Source organism: Ciona robusta, chromosome 7 (assembly GCF_009617815.1).
Source record: "Ciona robusta chromosome 7, ASM961781v2".
NCBI classification, from domain to species: Eukaryota; Metazoa; Chordata; class Ascidiacea; order Phlebobranchia; family Cionidae; genus Ciona; species Ciona robusta.
The window spans coordinates 8,244,057-8,263,754 of record NC_143241.1 but is presented as its reverse complement, the minus strand read 5'-3'; the positions used below and the strand labels follow the sequence as shown (position 1 = coordinate 8,263,754).

General features: G+C 36.8%; 2 protein-coding genes across 3 annotated transcripts; both read right to left on the bottom strand.

Annotated features, from left to right (window-relative positions):
- Positions 1-250: 250 nt before the first annotated feature.
- Positions 251-14,080, bottom strand: LOC149734455 (putative E3 ubiquitin-protein ligase HECTD2). Of its 2 annotated transcripts, none has more exons than XM_089881957.1 (21): positions 13,862-14,080; positions 13,443-13,515; positions 12,476-12,569; positions 12,111-12,234; positions 11,193-11,338; positions 10,610-10,720; positions 9,495-9,615; positions 8,023-8,087; positions 6,915-7,070; positions 6,235-6,380; positions 5,765-5,888; positions 5,354-5,476; positions 4,895-4,990; positions 4,405-4,510; positions 3,812-3,919; positions 3,112-3,495; positions 2,796-2,870; positions 2,289-2,425; positions 1,789-1,933; positions 1,275-1,447; positions 251-1,078 (listed from the first exon to the last, which is right to left on the bottom strand). In XM_089881957.1, the coding sequence occupies exons 1-21, from the start codon at positions 14,003-14,005 to the stop codon at positions 958-960; spliced, it is 2,772 nt and encodes a 923-aa protein (XP_089738083.1). In that variant the 5' UTR covers positions 14,006-14,080; the 3' UTR covers positions 251-957. The 2 variants fall into 2 exon arrangements, with proteins under 2 accessions (XP_089738083.1, XP_089738085.1); XM_089881959.1 differs by having other exon boundaries at positions 13,443-13,512.
- Positions 14,081-14,694: 614 nt separating this feature from the next.
- Positions 14,695-17,059, bottom strand: LOC149734454 (origin recognition complex subunit 3-like). Its single transcript, XM_089881960.1, has one exon. The coding sequence runs from the start codon at positions 16,975-16,977 to the stop codon at positions 14,857-14,859; it is 2,121 nt and encodes a 706-aa protein (XP_089738086.1). The 5' UTR covers positions 16,978-17,059; the 3' UTR covers positions 14,695-14,856.
- Positions 17,060-19,698: the final 2,639 nt, after the last annotated feature.

The following is a 19,698-nucleotide window of genomic DNA, read 5'->3' as shown; positions in this document are numbered from 1 at the left end:
TAAACGCATGTTACTCTGGCAATTGGCACAGATATTTATAGTCAGCACAAACAAAGCAGTGTATATTGATATATTTACTAAGAAAATATAACCACAAACATTATATAAGTCTGGAGATATTTTAGCAATTTTTGTAATTGTAATTATAAAGAACTAACCTATACAAAAGTTGTCAAAATATCCATTTCAGACTTATTATAATACACTGTTTATAATAAATCTATCATTTGTAGTAAAATCTCAATCTAAATCAAGGTAACCATTTTATTGAAATCACAAAAACTACGTCAAAATTTACGAAGAGCATGAAAACAGTAAATTTTGAAACATATTTAACGAAAGAATGTAACTTTGTTTGTTTAGTAATAATCTCAAATTATGACATCATAGTACAGTTTAGGAATGACAATGAAGTTACAATTTTAAGTTTTTACTTGAATATCAACAACACAGTTTAACAAATATGAGTTTTAATTGGTTTGAAAGCAAACACAGTCTAATTACTGATACAGTGCTGCGTGCGGACACTTTAGTTTCAGGGAGAAACGCGTCGAGGATAGAAAAGGTGCAAAAATAATCACAGTTCAAAGGTAAAGCACCAAAGATATGAATAGTACCAGAGTACGACTGTAGGTATAGTACCAGAAATTAACATTAATTGTACAATAGGCAATTACGTAAGTTTGAAACCAACAATTTTGAGGCGTATAGTATATGGATTGTAAATTAGTTGTTCTGATGTCTAAGCAGATACCAATACTGAAGTATTACAACATATTTAACAATTAGTACTTTACCACATAATGTGTGAAACATGGGGTGGAATTTACAAACTACACATGCAAGATAAACACATACAAGGCAACTAAACACTCCCCTGTGACATCACAGCTGCCCCTTATGACATCATAGCTGCCCCCTGTGACATCATAGGTTCCTCCTATGACATCACACCACTCATTCAAGGCCAAACCCCTCTGCATTACTCACAGCTATGATTAATTTTCCTTCTAAATGTTGTTTGTTGCCGTAAGGTGGGAGAAGTAGTTGATTGAAACATGTGTGTGCCATTGGGAGCCTGTTAAAGTTAAAAAATAAGCATATATTGTAGGGTAAAATAGAATGTAAAGGTGTCCAATCTCCCCCCCCCCCACCCTACTATACATAATTTAACATAAAATGTGCAAAAAGTAGTTGAGGAAAATTGCACCAAAGCATATATAAATATATATATAAGCATACAAGTGAAAAAACCATAAATATTATAAACTCACATATTTTGTGCAGTTGGTGTCCGAACAATTTTAAAGTTGAGCTCTTGCATGCCACCTACTGGTACCCGGTCACTCCCCGTGCAGAAGTGGAGAAACTTTTTCTGTAGTTCCCGTGGCAACGATAGTAAAACTTCCCAGAAGTAAATTATGGTTGGGTCATTGCTACGGTAACCCTGTGATACAAATAACTTGTTAAGAAAAAATAATTTGAAAAGGAAATGTTTTTTACATTGTTGAAACTAAAGTTTAAACTGATTCTTATATATCTCAACTTTATAAAACCTGGACGACATTAACTGTCTCTTGCATAAGGCTACGTATGTCTGTCAGTATTGGTATCAGTATCAAGCAGGTTTAGTTGTACATTGTGTAAGTTAAAATGAAAAGTCACTACTAGTCTTGCCCAAGGACACATATAGCTACCAGTGTCGAGCATTGAACCCGGTATCCTTCGGTTATAATTCAAACGCCTAACCTCAGTGCCACAGTGTTATTTTCATAAACAATCACCAACCTGGTAAGCTGTATGTTTCTTCAGATCTTTCAAATCAAACACAGCATTCCCGCATATTAACACTTCAAGTTCCTCAGGGCAAAGGAAAGTTAATGCATTAGATGAACAAACGGTGTAGAAACCGTGGTAGAATGCAAGGAATTGCCTAGAAGGGGTGTTAGGTTTAATATAATGTATTTAACTACAGAGTTTGTTAATATAGGTTGTCTAAATTGTCATTACACAGGAAAAAAATGACACTCAAAGTTAAACACATACCAACTTGTGGGTGGAATGCAAGGAATTGTCTGGAAGTTTGTTATAAAAAAAAGTACTAATTTAGCACTGGGGCACAGAGTACAAGGCTGGGCACTGCTACTATTTTGGACACATATGTCCTTGGGCAAGACACTTAACCATAATTGCTTCAATATGGGTTGTCCAAATTGTCAGCCATATATAAAAACCATCAAGGTATACACGTGGTAGCTTGTAAGTCACATCCAAGGTAGACAACCCACCTATACACTGATCTATTCATCTTATACTCCAAGTAGGCTTGCACGTATTCGTCACGATTAAACTCAGTGACCGATATTTCTTCCCCACCCCGTTTCAATGGAATGCTCCGTATGTTGCCTAGTTCACTTCGGGTGGTCTGGATAGTTAATATATTGTATATAGGTGAGGTTCTGTAGCAAAAAATGTCATGGGACCTGAGATTTAGGCCTGAGTTAGCCCATTACTCCAACATTGTATATGCACATTCTATTCTATATGGGTGAAGTCCTACAGTGAGGCACGCCATGGGAACTGAGATTTAGACCAGAGTTGGCCCATTACCCCAACACACAGGGTGCTACACATAAGTGACCACTTGGGAAAGTCAATGGCATCTTGTCCAAGGAAACACACGGCCCACAAAGTAACAGTACCGAGCTTCGAACCCAGTATCTTTCAGTTACAACGCAAGCGTCAATCCACACAGCAATGACATCAGACTAGCAATGACTAAACAAGTAACAAACCTGGAAAGTCAGTCCAAAGTCATCTTCCACATCCCCATCATAATTCAACAATTCCTCTAATCCTCTCACCATGTCCTAGGGGTAATGTAGGGTTATTTAGAGAACTAGGGATCATGGGTTCGAATCCAGGCCAGGGTTGGAGAACCAGGGATCCCGGGTTCAAATCCAGGCCAGGTTTGGAAAACTAGGGATCCTGGGTTCGAATCCAGGCCAGGGTTGGAGAACTAGGGATCCTGGGTTCGAATCCAGGCCAGGGTTGGAGAACCAGGGATCCTGGGTTCAAATCCTGTCTTAAATTATAACAATAATTACTTACAGGGTCAATACTTCTGTAATCTTCAAGTGTTACTGGAATCACACCACAAAGATTCTGGTTGATTGTCTCTTTTTCATTCTCTGCTTGTTGACTAGTTGGACCAGATTGCTGACTGTTTGGACCAGATTGTTGACTAGCTGGACCAGATTGTTGACTAGTTGAATCAGTTTGGGAAATAGTTTGACCAGTTTGAGAAACAGCTGAACCAGTTTGTTGAATAGTTTGGCCAGAAACAGGTGAACCAGTTTCAGAAATATTGGGACCAGAAATGGAGTCAGGTTGTTGCACACCAGATTTAGGGACAGATGAAAGCAACTTTTTGTAACACACAAGCGGCAACCTTATGTCTAATGTTATGCAGTTATAAACTGCTAACCCCATGAGCTATTATAGGTAAGTTAAGGCAAATGTTTAAAAGAATTTACATAGAAAAAATATAAAACAAAACTATTGCTGTCAGACATACAACATATAAAAAGTTTGCCCTCGGGCAAGACACTCAACAGCAATTGCTCCAACTCAGTGGTTACTGATGGGTTGTCTGAACTGTCAGCCATACAGAAAAACAATCACCCATGCTGTAGTTGTGTAATAACGACTGTCGTTTTCCACCATGCGAGGATAAATATGTATGCTGGTAATACAAAAATATCCAAAAATCCAAACTAATATTTAAAATATTCATAATAATAAAGGATACAACGCCAACGAGGAACAAATCCGACGAGTTTTCACAACCATTGTCCGCAAACCAGTAACAATGAGATTTGTTGTTGTATACGAATGTGTTATAGTCTGGTGCTAGAACCTGAAGTTTGTATTAGTAAGATGTTAGTGTCTTGTCTACATGTTATGCAAAATTGTCAGTAACATTGTACAGTCTTTAACTGGAGTGTAAAATGTTGATGTTTAAATTAATATTATATAGACTTGGAATCCAGGCTAGGGTTGGAGAACCAGGGATTATGGGTTCAAATCCAGGCCAGGGTTGGAGAACCAGGGATCCTGGATTTGAATCCAGGCCAGAGTTGGAAAACCAGGGATCCTGGGTTCGAATCCAGGCCAGGGTTAGAGACCCAGGGATCCTGGGTTCGAATCTAGGCCAGGGTTGCAGGGTTCCTGGATTGGAATCCAGGTCAGGGTTGGAGAACCAGGGATCCTAGGTTTGAATCCGGGCCAGGGTTGGAGAACCAGGGGTCCTAGGTTCAAATACCCCAGGGATCCTAGGTTCGAATCCAGGTCAGGGTTGGAGAACCAGGGATCCTAGGTTCAAATACCACCCAAGTAGCTCACCTTTCTCAACAATAGTAGAAACCACTCCTTAGTTAAACCTCCCATGTCATATCCTGGTTCGCCAATGAAGGAAACTCGTAACTTCTTTTTCAACTGTTTGCGATTTCTAAAAGTGTTTATAAATTGATTAGCAGGGTCTTAATGGTAGCACCCTATAATCCCAGGTCTCGGGTGTGCCTCACTGAAGACCTCACCCTTATAGAATAGAATCTCTATTATTAAGTGTCTATAAACTGCCTCAGTGGGGTCTAGATGGTAGCACCCTGGGTGTTGGGGTAATAGACCTACATCCCAGGTCTCGGGTGTGCGTCACTGAAGACCTCACCCTTATAGAATAGAATCTCTATTATTAAGTGTCTATAAACTGCCTCAGTGGGGTCTAGATGGTAGCACCCTGGGTGTTGGGGTAATATACCTACATCCCAGGTCTCAGGTGTGCCTCACTGAAGACCTCACCCACATTATTACAAACATAATACATGACCCTTACCCATATATTTGGTCGAGCGAATCCTGCAGAAGGTTTTGACGCCTAACCGATATGTTTAAGTAGAGTTGGCTCACACAGGGGACTCGTGTTGGTCGTCTAAACATGAATATCATATAAAATGTGGCCGGTAATAAAAATTGGCAACATATGAAGTAATGTGTTTAATTGAGTTGGTAAATATATAAATAGACAGAATTTATTAATTTAATATTTAATAATTTGGTACAAAGTAATGGCATGATTAATACCAATGACACCACAACCTATGACATCACAACTGATGACATCACAACCAATGACAAAAAAACTGATGACATCACAACCGATGACATCACAACCAATGACATCAAAACTGATGACATCGCAACCAAGGCCATCGCAACCAATGACACCAAAACTGATGACATCACAACTGATGACATCACAACCAATGACATCACAACCAATGACATCACACACCTCCTAACGAACTCGACAAGTTCATCGCGTGCTGTTCGAATCATCTCACGTTCCTGGTCGCGACGTAAGATCTTTAACTTGGCCAGTAAACTAAGGATAAAGGGGAACTGACAGAATGTGAATCTGGAATGCAATGATAGTGAATGTAAATGCTGTATCAAACATAATGTTTAACATTCTATTCCATATGAGTGAGGACCTAGAGCGAGGCTTGGGGACATAAGACTTAGGCCAGAGTTGACTCATTACCCCAACACCTATGCTGCGTACTTTATTATTGTAGTTTTGTTGTTATTTTAGAAGAGAGATTAAAGCCGAAGTGTTTTTTTTTTGTATTTAAGCCAAAGTGGTCTATAACCCAACACTCAATATATATATAGTTAGCCCACAACTCCCATGGAAACAACCAACCCTGAATGTGAGGCGGGGTTTTCCCACTGTCGATACTCTGCAGTGACATCAATGTGGTCGATGCTGTGATTGTAAAACTCACGGAACGAAACCAAGCGAGGTTTTATCATCTCGTTCGCTTTGTCTGTGGGGTAGAGGGGTTAAACATGGGAAGATGGGGGTCATGGGCATATAACATGGGTATGAATGCTTTGAATAAGTTATGATACACTATCAGGTTAATTGGGGTTGTGAAATATGGGGTTTATGAAAGAATGTAAATTATCTATCAATGCATGGCGGGGCAACACAGGTGTTCTGTTTCATACACTTCGTGCCCGTCCAAGTCTATAGATGTAACAAAAAATACCAAAACCTTTTTTTTTATCAAGTGAAATCCAGCAGCATTTAACAAATTAATATACATATTAGTTCACATAGAGAAATGGGGCCAACCAAAGTATTTACAATAACCAGTATAGTCGACTAACTTAGCATTGAAAGCACTTTGACCGCAGAAGGAATCCACCAACCACAGTTAGACATGGGAGGTAATTCTGATTGGCCGGGAAATAAACGGAGTTGTATGAACTGATGTATCCTCTCTATGATTGGTCGAAACCTGGGCGTCGACAATCTGAAAGGGGGTGTGGTTTTAGGGAGATTAGTTTTGAAAATTAAAATATTTATTGTTTTGAATATTACATAAAACGAAAAACACGGATTTTCTCATCAGGTTTAATACAAACATGACAACCCATACACATATAAATATATATATGACAAAAATTTCATTCCCAAACTTTTACTTAAAAAACCTAAACCATCTGCACTAAACCATGTTACAAGTTAAAACTCGTCTGCTTGTTTGTTTGTTAGGCAAGCTATGTAGTTGCTGTAGGGTAAATGATGCCCAAGAACAAACAAAGGAAATACACCCAGTGTTGCTCACCAAAAGTTAGGAGCCATTGTTTAGCGATGGGAGAAGTTAAAATTTGTCTGTTTTATGTAACTAAAAGAACAAACAAAGAAAACTACTCATAAACCAGCATGTTCTACAAAACTCAGGGTTGTAGAAGATGTAAATCCGACGGTGACATTTTTACTGAAAGGGTATTTCCACAATCCTACAAAAACTTAGGGAGTAAAACAACCAACCAGAACAGCTTACCTTCTTAACCAATGAGTGACCAGGGTTTGGTCATGTTCATTGAATGTAGCCACTTGTCTCAATAGATGAGCAAACACACCATACGTGTTGGTTTGGGTAAACAAGGGGTTTTGCAGCAAAATAAAGTAAGCACGAAGGTCACTTTCTTGCTTTGCGCTGTAAGGGGGTTAAAGATGAAAGAATGTAACTTATTTATCCTCACTTGGTGGGACAAAGACAGTTGTTATAACACGGATGTTCTGTTTCATACACCTCGTGCCTGCTTACAAGTTACCACGTGTGTAACTTATTTATTCTTGCATGGCGGGGCAACGACAGTCGTTATAACACGGTTGTTCTGTTTCATACACCTGGTGTCCGCTTACTAGTTATAAGGGGGTTAAAGGTTATTGAAAATGAATGTATTAATAATTCATTAATCATTCTGGAGGGGTGGGGCAACAACAATTGCTATAACACGTTTTTGTGTGGGAATGATAAGGTTATTTTGGTGTTGGTAAAAGTAGGCATTAAAACTAAATTACTAATAAAAAATACAATCTAAACTTTGAATAAATGTATGAATGAATGTAACTTATTTATCCTCGCATGGCGGGGCAACATCAGTTGTTATAACACAGGTGTTTTGTTTCATACACCTCGTACCGCTTACAACTAAATTTATATAAATATGTTAAAGGGCAGGGGGCCACAGGGTTAAGTGTCTCTGAAAGAGCCACAAACCATGAAAGGTAGAGAAACATATTTGTTTTAATAAATGAACTACTGGTGACCCTATGAACTATTGGTGACCCTATGAACTACTGGTGACCCTATGAACTATTGGTGACCCTATTAATTTTTCATTTTACGTCCTTTTGCATTAATAATTTGTATAGCAGACAAAACGTTGGTATAATGAAATTAACCTTTTTTACCAATTGAGTTATTTATTGTCGACAGAAGAATTTGTAATAAATTCACAAAATTAATCGTCTATTACAACAATACAACTAGGTTGGTGTTTATAATATGGTATTCAAAGAATTGAGTTCAAATATTCATTGTACTCCAGCCAAAGCATGAATAATGTATTTGATAATAATAGCCCTTATGACGTCATAATCACCTTTTCCATTCATTGAGAAGACAATTGACAATTCCTTTCAAGACCAATTTCTGTACTTCGCGTGGCTGGAAAAATATTAACTTAACATAAATATAACATTAAATAAACATATCAATGTTTTCATAGGCGCCAAACCTGGGGTGGCAGGGTGGGCAGGACAACTCGAAAAATTTCTATACTGCATTAATCAGGAAACATCCAATAAGTCCAACCAATAAGTTGGATTTGTTTCACAGGATTGTGTGTCTAACTATCCCTGCCTCCCCTGTGTTTATAGGAGTTTGGCGCCAATAATAATATAATAACTATAACAGAACCAATGTCAATGCTTATAATGTAGATAATATAAAGATATTAAAACAGGCTTGCCGATTTGACTGTGTGCTTTTGAACATATATTATTTATAATATTTAGTAGGCTGGGCTTTTAATATAATGGCTTATTCATCATAGACGAGTTGCTTATAATCTGTTTCCACAGTTTAAGTATATTGAATTTAACTTAACAAAAAATTAATGTGTTTTTAAAATAACTATTCCGGCATTACTGACATATTACTATAGTTGTGTTAAAGTTTATATGTGTTTAACCTTACGCAATTTTTATCAGTAACATACTGTAGAGCATGGTACCGTAATGCCATGGCATGATACCATGGTCCTCATAACAAAGGCCACAATATGTTTTCAATGTACAATTCATCAAATAAAACATAAATAACACAATGTATTATAGCATGGTACCAAAGACCGTGGCGCGGTACCGTGGCCCTTAATAACAAAAGGTCACAATATGTTTTCATTGTAAAACTTACTAAACAAAGAAACCTCCCAAGAGCCAGCAATACAATAGACTCAAGTTACATAAAGTGGCAATTCTCATTTATTCCTAATCCTGCCCAACTTAAGTACTATTAACAATGAAATTTGTGTTGTTATAATACCCATTATAAGAATAACAATGGGTAAGACAACTGTAATAATGGCCATTATAAAGTTAACAATGGATTGAATGATATTAATTGTTTGGAACAATAGTGTTTATTTTGAATAAATCCCATTGTTTACACCTTGATTGTACATGATTATGACATCATAAACAGAAACATTCATTTCATTCACATAAACACAACGTATTCATTACTAAATGTGTAAATAAATTCAAACATAGTTTGACCAGGACTTAACTTGTTCAGAATAGATCACTTCACACACACAGTGTCTTTATACAACCCTGCGTACCCTTTGGCACATTTAACTTGTACCACACCGTTTGCTGGGATATACCTCACCAACATAAAATAGAATGTGCATATACAATGTTGGGGTAATGATTCAACTCTGGCCTAAATTCCAGGTCCCATGGCGTGCCTCATTATAGGGCCTCACCCATATACAATACAAACCGTTTACACACCCCCACAAACTTACTATTAACGTTAGCACCTCATACATGCCCCCCACAAACTTACCATTAGCGTCAGCACCTCATACACCAACCCCACAAACTTGTGTTGCAAACACGGGTCCGGTATCCGGTCACGCTTCACCCACCTCGAACTTCGCCCATTGCGTGACCTGCAGCTTGGAACGCTGTTTTATGGAAGTTTGTATGTTATTTTAACGGCTTTTTTTTTTTCTAAATAGTAGGGTAGGGAAAAAGGGACACCTTTTCATTTTTTTTCTCGTCCTATTTGGTAGTAAACAAAGAACATTCAAAGAATTGTAAAACAGCATCTTCACGACTCCCATAGATCGAAATAATTGTTTAAAACACGATCAGGATATTTGGATATTAGGTGCTAAATATGTCACATATCACCCCACATTACTATAATAATAATCCTGTATTACCCCACGCCACTATAAGTATTGTCCCATATTACCCCGCATTACTATAATGCTAATCAATACACATGATTGTAACTTTGATAACATTATATAACTCAGAATAAGCAAGCAGAGCACGTAACAGCAGACTTCAAACAGAATTCCCCTTTTTAAGTTTCAAAATGTTGAGATAATGGGGCAATAAACACTTAAGTATAACCACCACTTACAGGGGGAAGCATTAAGTGTTTGAGTAGCTACAACAGTGAGGATTAAGTGGGACTTTTACATTGAAAGATTGAAATCATATTTTAATATTCTGTTACTTCTGTTGCTACCAGGCATAATGTAAGGTTTTTGGTTTCTATGGTAAAAAATGTTAATTTAATTCCAATATTTTGGTTGCCATTTGGCAAGACTTCATTAAGGTTTAACTCTATCAGAAGAACCAAAAGGTCTATATATACTATATTTAAATATATCTTGCATAAGTTGTGCCTGGTTCCCAAGCCAATTAACAGGAAGATAACAGTCTATATTTCATTTTGCCATTATAACACGATAAAAACTAAATTAAAACGCATTTCTAAAAAATCGGCGGCTGTTAAACCTAAGAAGCAAAACTAAAAGAAAACGTTACCCATAAAACATTGGCCCCACAAACCCTCACCTAGTCTTTATTACATGCTAGAACAAAAATAAATTTAACGCATTTCGTAAAAAAAGAAAGGCGCACAAAACATTGGCGAACCATCACCTGTTTTTCTTGAATGTTTCATTGATGGATTCAAACGAATCAAATACAGCTCGATAGAATTCTTGTAGTTTGTAAACTTTCTTTGTTTTCTTCCATTTGTCCAATTCATGTCTAAGAAAGAAACAGAAATTTTTTGGTCAGATTCAATACAACATTAGAGCCCATTTATGACACAATTGTCTTACTAAGAATAAAAAAAAATAAAAAAAACTAAACAAAAAAGATGGAAGCAAAATCTATAGTGACAGCCATTTTAGACTTAAAACAGGTGTTCTAAATCTGTCATTCCTGTTTCAAATTACTTTACCCGAGTTATAACGACTGTTGTTTTCCAGCAAGAATAAAGCAAGTTACATTCATTTATTCTTTCTAATAATCGAAACAAAAATAACTGAACTGTTTGACTACAAATATATATTACAAATAACAATAATGACACAATGTATATATGACATCATTGCCTTCAACTTTTAAAAGTAAAAGAAAATACAAGTTACCATTCCTTGATTTGTTTGACCTCATATATACATAACACAGCTGTCTTAATTGTTAAACATTAAACGAAAATACGAGCAACCTTTACCTGAATTGTTTGATCCCGAACACAACAAAGGGTTTTCTGTCTTCACTTTCCCTCAATGTTTTCCTCATATCCCCAGCGCTTCTACATGTTATACGAGTGCTTGGTGACGAGGGGTCCTGGGGGGTGAATTCCTGCGATTTCGATGCCTGGAAAGACCCCACAAACAGAAGGTTTAAATTTTGAAAAACCCACAAACAGAAGATTGAGATTGTAGCAGGAACGTTGCAGATTAAACCAGATACTTTGCCGTGGAGACAGCATTATTTTTTAAATTATTAAAGACAAACAAGGAAAACATATTATACATAAACTTATGTTTAACAATTAGTGGAAAGATTTTTTTAAATAATAAAAGAAACAACGAGAAAAAAGTATATATATATATATCCTATTATATAAATACATGAAACTTGTGGTTGGAATAAACAGTAATATATAATATAATGTAGAACATTCGTTACTTGTATTCCGTGTAAATTATTGGGGAACAAACAGCAAAACAGGTACACATATACATGATATAGTACGGTGGGGGAAGATGGGACACCTTTAGCACATATAGTATCCAAATATCCTAATCTTGTTTTAAAAAATTAACAACGATCTATGGGAGTTGTAAACATACGGTTTTCTAATTCTTTGAATGTTTTTTGCTTACTACCAAATTGGAAGAGAAAATAGAATGAACAGGTGTCCCATCTTCCCCCACCCTACTATACTTCTGTTTTGAAATTTGGGATAAATAATAATATATCAATATAAAGCGTAAAAAATTCCTATTAATATACAATAGAGTTCAAAAGTTACTATGACCTGTACTTCATGTAAATTATTGGGGAACAAACAGGTCCATATATAAATGAAACTTCTATTTTGAAACTTGGACTAAATAATGATATACTGATATAAAAACATCACCTGTATTCCATGTAAATTATTGGGGTTTATTCGAGGTCGTTTTAGCCCTTCAGCGCCACCCAGTGATGCGTCCCCACACATGGAAGGGGGGGTGATGGGGTGGACCAAATCGTTGAATGGATTTCTATGGAATATATAAGATTTCAATGATAATAGTTTACATTAGAAAGTGGAGAAGGTTTGTGAATGCCTGAGACTTCAGATGTAGGTCTCATTTGGTAGTAAACAAAGAACATTCAAAGAATTATAAAACCGTATCCTCATGACTTCCATAGACTGTTGTTATTTGTTTAAAACACGATCAGAATATTTAGACATTATGTGTTAAAGGTGTCGTGTCTTCTCCCCACTAATACATTCAATACCTCGGTCTGGGTGGGTCTTCACTTAAAAACAGATCTTCCCCTAGTTTAGAAGAAGAAGTTTCGTCATCGGTCGTTTCAATGGTGGGAACAGCTCCTTGAAGAAGATATAATGAAATAAATACTTTAACATGTAGTAGGATGGGGGAAGATAGGACACCTTTAACACGTGATATCCAAATGTCCTGAACAGGTTTTAAACATTTTACAACGGCCTATAGGAGTCCTGGTAATACGGTTTTATAATTCTTTAAATGTTCTTTGTTTACTACCAAATGGGACGAGAAAATAGAATGAAAAGGTGTCCCATCTTCCCCCACCCCACTATATAAGAATTGTTTCTATTTGAATAAGAGACTGACGATGCCATTTAGGCGAAATATATTTCTCAATTACTACTAGTGGTTGGACTTGATTTTTGTTGGTTACGTTTTCGTAGCACCGGATCCTTACTGCATTTCACTATACTAGAATTGTTCAACTACATGTACATCAGATCAGGGTCAGATTCGCGGAATTTATTACAAGTCATTTAACATAAAGCTTTGCTGTTGTTGCCAGACATGTTAAAGCCTAATAGCTCTTCTGGCAGTTTATTGTTTTAAGAATCAACATTTTGAAGCCTTAAGGTGGCTGTACACAGTATCCGACATGCAATGAATTCGCATGCGAAGTCGTATGCAAACCCATTACCGAGTTCCGCATGCGGCAGCGAAATCTGGACAAAACGGACGAATTCCGGATACTGTGTACAGCCACCTTAATTCTGAAAGAGATTTTCTGGCATTTTTTATAATTCAACAAAAATTGTAAAGGCGATTGTATTTATAATAATTTTAACTTCATATAAATAGGAAAGCAACATTTCATTAAGGGGACAGTTTAATTGTTGATATCAAAACAACAAATAGAAATAGTAATTAATAATAAAACTACAACCCAAGTTTAAACAATATATTTCATTTTTCACCTTCTGGATTTGCGTTGCCTGATTTTGACGACTCATTATGTTTATTATCTCTATGGTCAACTTGGGATTTCTGCTGAGTAATGGTATAATACATCAAGGACATATTGAGCAAAGTTATCAGTTTACAAAGTTACTTTAGCAATAAAGAAGTCATAGCAACTTTAGCAAGTGATATTTGTAAATCATTGCGACTTGTGTCGCCTACACCACCTGGTTTAACTGTATAAAATATGTTTTATTTTGGTTTAACTGCATAAACAGGGGGTTTAACTGTATAAAAGGGGACATTTTATTCACAAACAATTAGATCACCCTAAAGTCCTATACAATGTAGAGAGTGTACCAACTTTCCCAAGATTCTGTTCTATAAGAACCAGTCTACAAACAATTTGATCACGCTATACAATGTCCCAACTTACCCCTGAAGATTTCTTTCTTATTGGGGGCAACTTTTGGGGCCGATTGGTTTGACGGGGTTCGTGGGGGGGAGTCCCTCTTGTTGGGGTTCCTCGAGAAGGTGGTCGGGGCTTGGATGGGGTAAGGGGAAGCCCCGAAGAGTACATTGTGTATTACTCCATTTAAATTTAGTCTTGTTTTAACCCAACTTAACTAAAAGACCTTGGAGGTTTTTTATAAAATGAACTTTAAATAAATGGCAGTCGTAGCTATGCGCACAGAACAACATTTATTCAATGTTTTACTTTCTGACACAGTAGTGGCTAAAAATAGATTATTGCCTCATTTTACCCAACTTAACCAAAAGACCTTGGAGGTTTTTTATAAAATGAACTTTAAATAAATGGCAGCAGTTGGTGGAAGCAATGTGAGGAAAAAGTTTGGAAAATATAAAGAAATATTAACAAACTTTTAGGTAAATAATCAGCTGGAGCCTTGGATGGCATTCTCAGCAACCAACTAAACCAGTCGCCGCTTAAATCGACCGACTAAAAAAAGTTGCCAGAATCGATTGTCTATCTTCTACAATAAGTAATGCAAAGAAAGTTAATCGGTCGATTAAAAAAACGCAGTAACCAGTAGTAACCGCGACCGACTAACTTTAGTTAGTAGCGGAGAATGCCATCCCTGGGGTAACAATTATTCTATGTTTAACTTCAGATATCAGACTAACAGTAATGGATAAAAAGAGATTATGACAACTGTACAATTTTAAACACAATTTTTAAACCTTATATTCCAAAAAAAACACTTTATGGCTAAATTTTTGAAATAATTTTAAAATATTCATTTTACTTAGAAATTCCAAATATATCAACAATGACCTTTATGAGGTCATGTTTTACTCAGAACTACAATCTACAAAACAAATGCACTACATACATTTTGCTCCAAATATACATTTTTCTTGTAAAAATACAAACTGTGACCTATATTAGTTCATTATGACATCACAGACTCAGCCATGGCACCAGGTTAACCTCTGCACGTGATCAGTTTTACGCTTCGTTGGTTTAATAAAACCTAGTAATTGAAGTTCAGACACAGCTCTTATAAATCGGGCTTGCGTAATTTCGTCGATTTCTGAACAAGTTTCTTCACTAGAATGCACAATTGTGTGAAAGGCCGTCATCCAGTCGTATAGGTTTATAATGCTAGCTGACTCAGTGTGCAGTTTATAAGCTATACATATATCCGGCATCTCTGGTGTAGCTATGTCTTCACTTATAGATTGTAAGTTGAGGTAATGCCCGGGATCTGATAGTGCTTTCTGTATGGCGAACCTCGGAGCAGCCATTTTATGTTGTTTGATTGTCATTGTATCGTCAAAGTAAAATGCTTCATGCAAAGGCAAAGCCACCACTGGTCTGAGATTAAACTCAAAAAAACCTTTGAGATAATTTATAATTGCTTCTTGCAGTTTTTCAAATTTTGTCATTTTGTTCCTTTTTTTCTGCTTGGATCTATTCCTTATTCTTTCCTGTAGTTGGTAAGCATATTTAACGGTTTCTAAAGGCTCGTTTTCAATCTCTTCTGTCCCTTCTTCTTCTGCGGCAGTATCATCCAAATTTTCCAACTCTAAAATGAAATTTCGGAACTTTTCAACAGCAGTTAACGAATGAAATTGTGTGTCTACGTTATCTGAATATTTTCCCCCAACAAGAGCATTAATACAGCTTTGAAGAACCTCCATTAATTGGTCCTTTGATGTCACTTTTAACAGTAGTAATGTCTGTTTAAAACCATCGTTATTTTCCACGCCAGATTTATAGCAAAGACAGAAAACTTCTCGTAGTTGTTTCCCCATTGGGTGGTGTGTGAATACCATTGTTAACGCATGGAGGGAACGCAATACAGGAAAATAAACTTCAAAATATATTCGTAAACCTTTTATCCATTGAAGAACTTCTTTCCTAAAGTTTGAGTCTTTGCTGAGGCTCGAGTTCGATTCATTTGATAAAAACTGTTTCACTGAGGCTACGTTTCGTAGAGAGTTTAGTTCACTTTTCGTAAGTTTTGCGACAGTTGATGCGAGCTTGTCTGGCGACAACGAACATAAAATACTCGCGGGTTGGTTTTGGAAATGTTTTGAAACACAGAACCTTAAACTGTGAAGGAAGTTTAAGATCGAGAAATCGTTGCAGAGAAAAACATCCAGTAGGAGCTGTAATGATCTTCCGCTGAGCTTGAACGGAAGATCCGAGTTGAGGAGCATACGGTCCATAATGAGAGCGAGATGGGAGGAAGAGGTAGGAGCGAGGAACTTCCTCACAGCGAGGTGAATGGATGCAGAATGTGGGAGGAGCCGTTGTGAGACGTCGAGCCATGAGGTGGCGATACCGAGTATTAATACAAACGGTAAAAATGGGGAGTGAAAACTACACATTAATATAAAGTCGATCAAAATGTTGGGATTGAACATTTCAAGGTCTTGGAATATTATTACAATTGGTTTTCGGGTAATAACGCTAAGTTTTGGCTGTTTCTTCTTACTTGGTGAAGACTGGGTCGGTTTAAGTTGTTTTTCGTACCATTTTCGAACCATTGTCATGGTAACTGCGGAGAACTTTTTCTTCATGTATTCTAAATCTGCGTCATCTTCATTTTCACCCTCACTTTGGGTCTCTGTGTCATCTACTTTAGCAATCAACTGCCTACTGACAACTTTCATCATTGATTTCATTGTTAGGCATTGCTTAGAATGCAGCAGGACAACATGGGGCGAAACATTCGTTGTAACTTTACTTTTCAACAAGCTAAACAACTCTGAGTGATCAGGAATGTTTACCCCGGTCACCAACGCAGCCGTGGGAATCTGGATCCGGTTGCCATGATTTACAGAGTGGGCGTTCTCCACAAATGAAAGCAACCCGTTAAATAAACCTTCTTTCAGTTCCCGATGAACCTCATTCACACGGTTTTCGATCTCCTCCCAAACTTTTTGCCCAATCTCCCATCGCAGTTTAGATCTATCGCCCTCAAGCGACAAGAAATTCTCAGGTTTCAATATTTCTGGAGATTTTTTCGCTTTAATAACGAAACAACCTTTAGAAACTGAGGTGGTGGGTTCATCATTCATTTGGTTTTAATTCATAAACTTTGTGCAAAATAGATTATTACTACTCTAACACCTAGGAACAAAATTGTACATAGGTTTATGCAGTGTTAAATAAGGCTTAGATTTACATTAACAATAAGCAACTTATTCGTTTGGCACTCACATGAAACAAAACTGAAAAAATTAAGTGTATTTTTGTAGCGATTAGTAAAAGAATATAATTTTGATTTTGATTTAGAACACATTAATTAACACTAAGCAGCTCATTCTTTTGGCACACTATTACTACAACTGCTATAACAACTGATAACAAAACTGAAAAAATTAAGTGTATTTTTGTGGATGATAAGTGACTAATAATTAGACTTTGATATATGGTTAGCCCACTCCTGGTTTTAAGCCCACTCCTGGTTTTAAGCCCACTTGCTGGTTGGGCATTGCCATGTAACTGAAGGATACAAGGTTCACTGCTTGATACTGATACTCATACTAATTGATAAGCATATTATGTTTACTTTGGCAAAACACCAAATGAAATTGCTCCAACCCAGTGGTCACTAATGGGTTGTCCAGATTATCAGCCATACATAAAAACAATCACCCACAAAGTAACATACGTGGTAACTCATAAGCGGGCACGAGGTGTTAAACCCGTGTAATAACGACTGTCGTTTTCCCGGCAATGCGAGGGTAAAGTAAGTTACATTCATTCATTCAGGTTGCAGCACCCTGGGTTTCGAAGTAATAGACTGACTCCGACCTAAATCTGAGGGCCATGGCATGTCACACCACAACAAAACAAGTTTTATCTATTTAGTTTAAAATAAATTATCATTTTCATATATATTAGCCTACATAGACGCGTAAATATTTTGCAAACTCCCACACGCCATCTGCATTTGCTTACCACGTGTCAATATTTACCTCGCGCCTCAAACCACAGATAAAATATATTCTGTTGATTCAACGTTTATAATTTAACCTGCCCACCACAGTACGGTTTGATGTTGCAGAATGCAGAAAAAAATTAACTACCACTAACCACTATAACCACTAACTCCTATAACCACTAACCCCCTACCACCAACCACTAACACATTCCATCAGCCTATTCTGCTATCTACCGGAGGATTCTTCACTAGTGCAAAAAAATAGTAAACAATTTGCATATATTCATTTCAATACACAATGTACATATAATTATAATTGACATATTTTAATTATAAACCATAGGCCTGGTTTCTTAACTGATAAAAATGTAATGAAGCATTATTATATGCTACAACATACTATTTTTTTAAAGGAACATTTAACTTTTAAAACATTTTGTAAAAAACATGAAATCAAAATGTAAAACGTGTATTATTTTAAATTTCTTGTTAAATCTACATAAAAACAACAATAACTTTAACTTACGTGCTAAAACTTAGAAATATTCACAATTTACCTTTTTTAAAAACACATAGTTTTACAAGTCTGATTACTACATTGTAACCAACGTATTTCTAATGCACATACAATAACACATGCTTTATCTATATCTATAATGTTATTGCCTTATGTATAACGTATTGCAAAGCTAACACCTTACTGCATGCATGCTGCAAGCGACTGAAGATACAATACAATTTAAAAACAACAAAATAACTTCTTTTTTTCTTTTTAGTCCAAACCTTTTTCTCAGAACTCTCGCTTAAGCTCTCTCTTATGGGTGTGCGCAGGGTGTGTACCACTTCGTACAGGTAATTAGATATGCGTAATTACATAGCTTTTCAGCGACTAATTTGCAACTACTTAGCAAGTAGCAATTAAATTAACATGTCCGTATCTGAATGACGTTATTGAAATTTCTAACACAGCATTTTATAAATTTAAGATCTAAAAATGGGCTAGTTTCGGCGCCGTGGCGCAGCGGTTAGCGCACTTACCTTTAGTTCTGTGGTTACAAGAACGAGGCTCGCCGCTGCTGCCATTGTGGGTGTGTATGTCATTAGGTAAGACACCTTACAAAATTGCTACAACCTAGTAGCCACCGGTGGGTTGTCTAGATCGTTAGGTAAAGATTACCAAAAAAACAACAAGATATCACCCACAAAGTAACATACGTGGTAACTCGTAAGCGGACACGAGGCATTGGGTTGTCCAAATTGTCAAAAGTATCTACGTATATATATATATATATATATATGTGTGTGTGTGTGTGTGTGTGTGTGTGTGTGTGTGTGTGTGTGTGTGTGTGCTTTTTTTGTGTGTGTGTGCTTTGTCGTACGTATAAAAGCAATGGCAAACGTTATATTAACTTACGTAGCCACCTAACGGAATCACATCAGGTAGCCTATATCTGCTAAGTGGCGCTGTTGACTTACATTTACAATGCTAGCAGCGTCGAATTTCGAAACCCGTACCCTTTCGTTAAGAGTAAGACAACCACGGGTATATATATATATATATATAGTGACGTTAAAAATCCTGCTTTGATTTGGTCTCAATTGATTGCGGGCAAAGTGGTTAGAGCCTCTTACCTAACGATGCAAGTTCGAGGCTCGACGTTGCTACCATTGTGGGCGTATGTGTCCTTGGCAAGACACTTAACGACAATTGCTCCAACCCAGTGGTCACTAATGGGTTGTCCAAATTATCAGCCATACATAAAAAAAATCACCCACAAAGTTACATACTTAGTAGCTCGCGGGCGGGCACAAGATATATAAAACAGAACACCTGAATGAATGAATGAATGAA

What these genes read in the sequence shown, in the direction of transcription:
- LOC149734454 (XM_089881960.1), bottom strand. Translation starts at nt 16,977, where the DNA reads ATGAATGATGAACCCACCACCTCAGTTTCTAAAGGTTGTTTCGTTATT.
- LOC149734455 (XM_089881957.1), bottom strand. Translation starts at nt 14,005, where the DNA reads ATGTACTCTTCGGGGCTTCCCCTTACCCCATCCAAGCCCCGACCACCT. An exon ending in AGGCAACGCAAATCCAGAAG is followed by an intron (nt 12,570 to 13,442) that starts GTGAAAAATGAA and finishes ATCTTCTTCAAG; the next exon opens with GAGCTGTTCCCACCATTGAA. An exon ending in AGAAACATACAGCTTACCAG is followed by an intron (nt 1,448 to 1,788) that starts GTTGGTGATTGT and finishes TTTGTATCACAG; the next exon opens with GGTTACCGTAGCAATGACCC.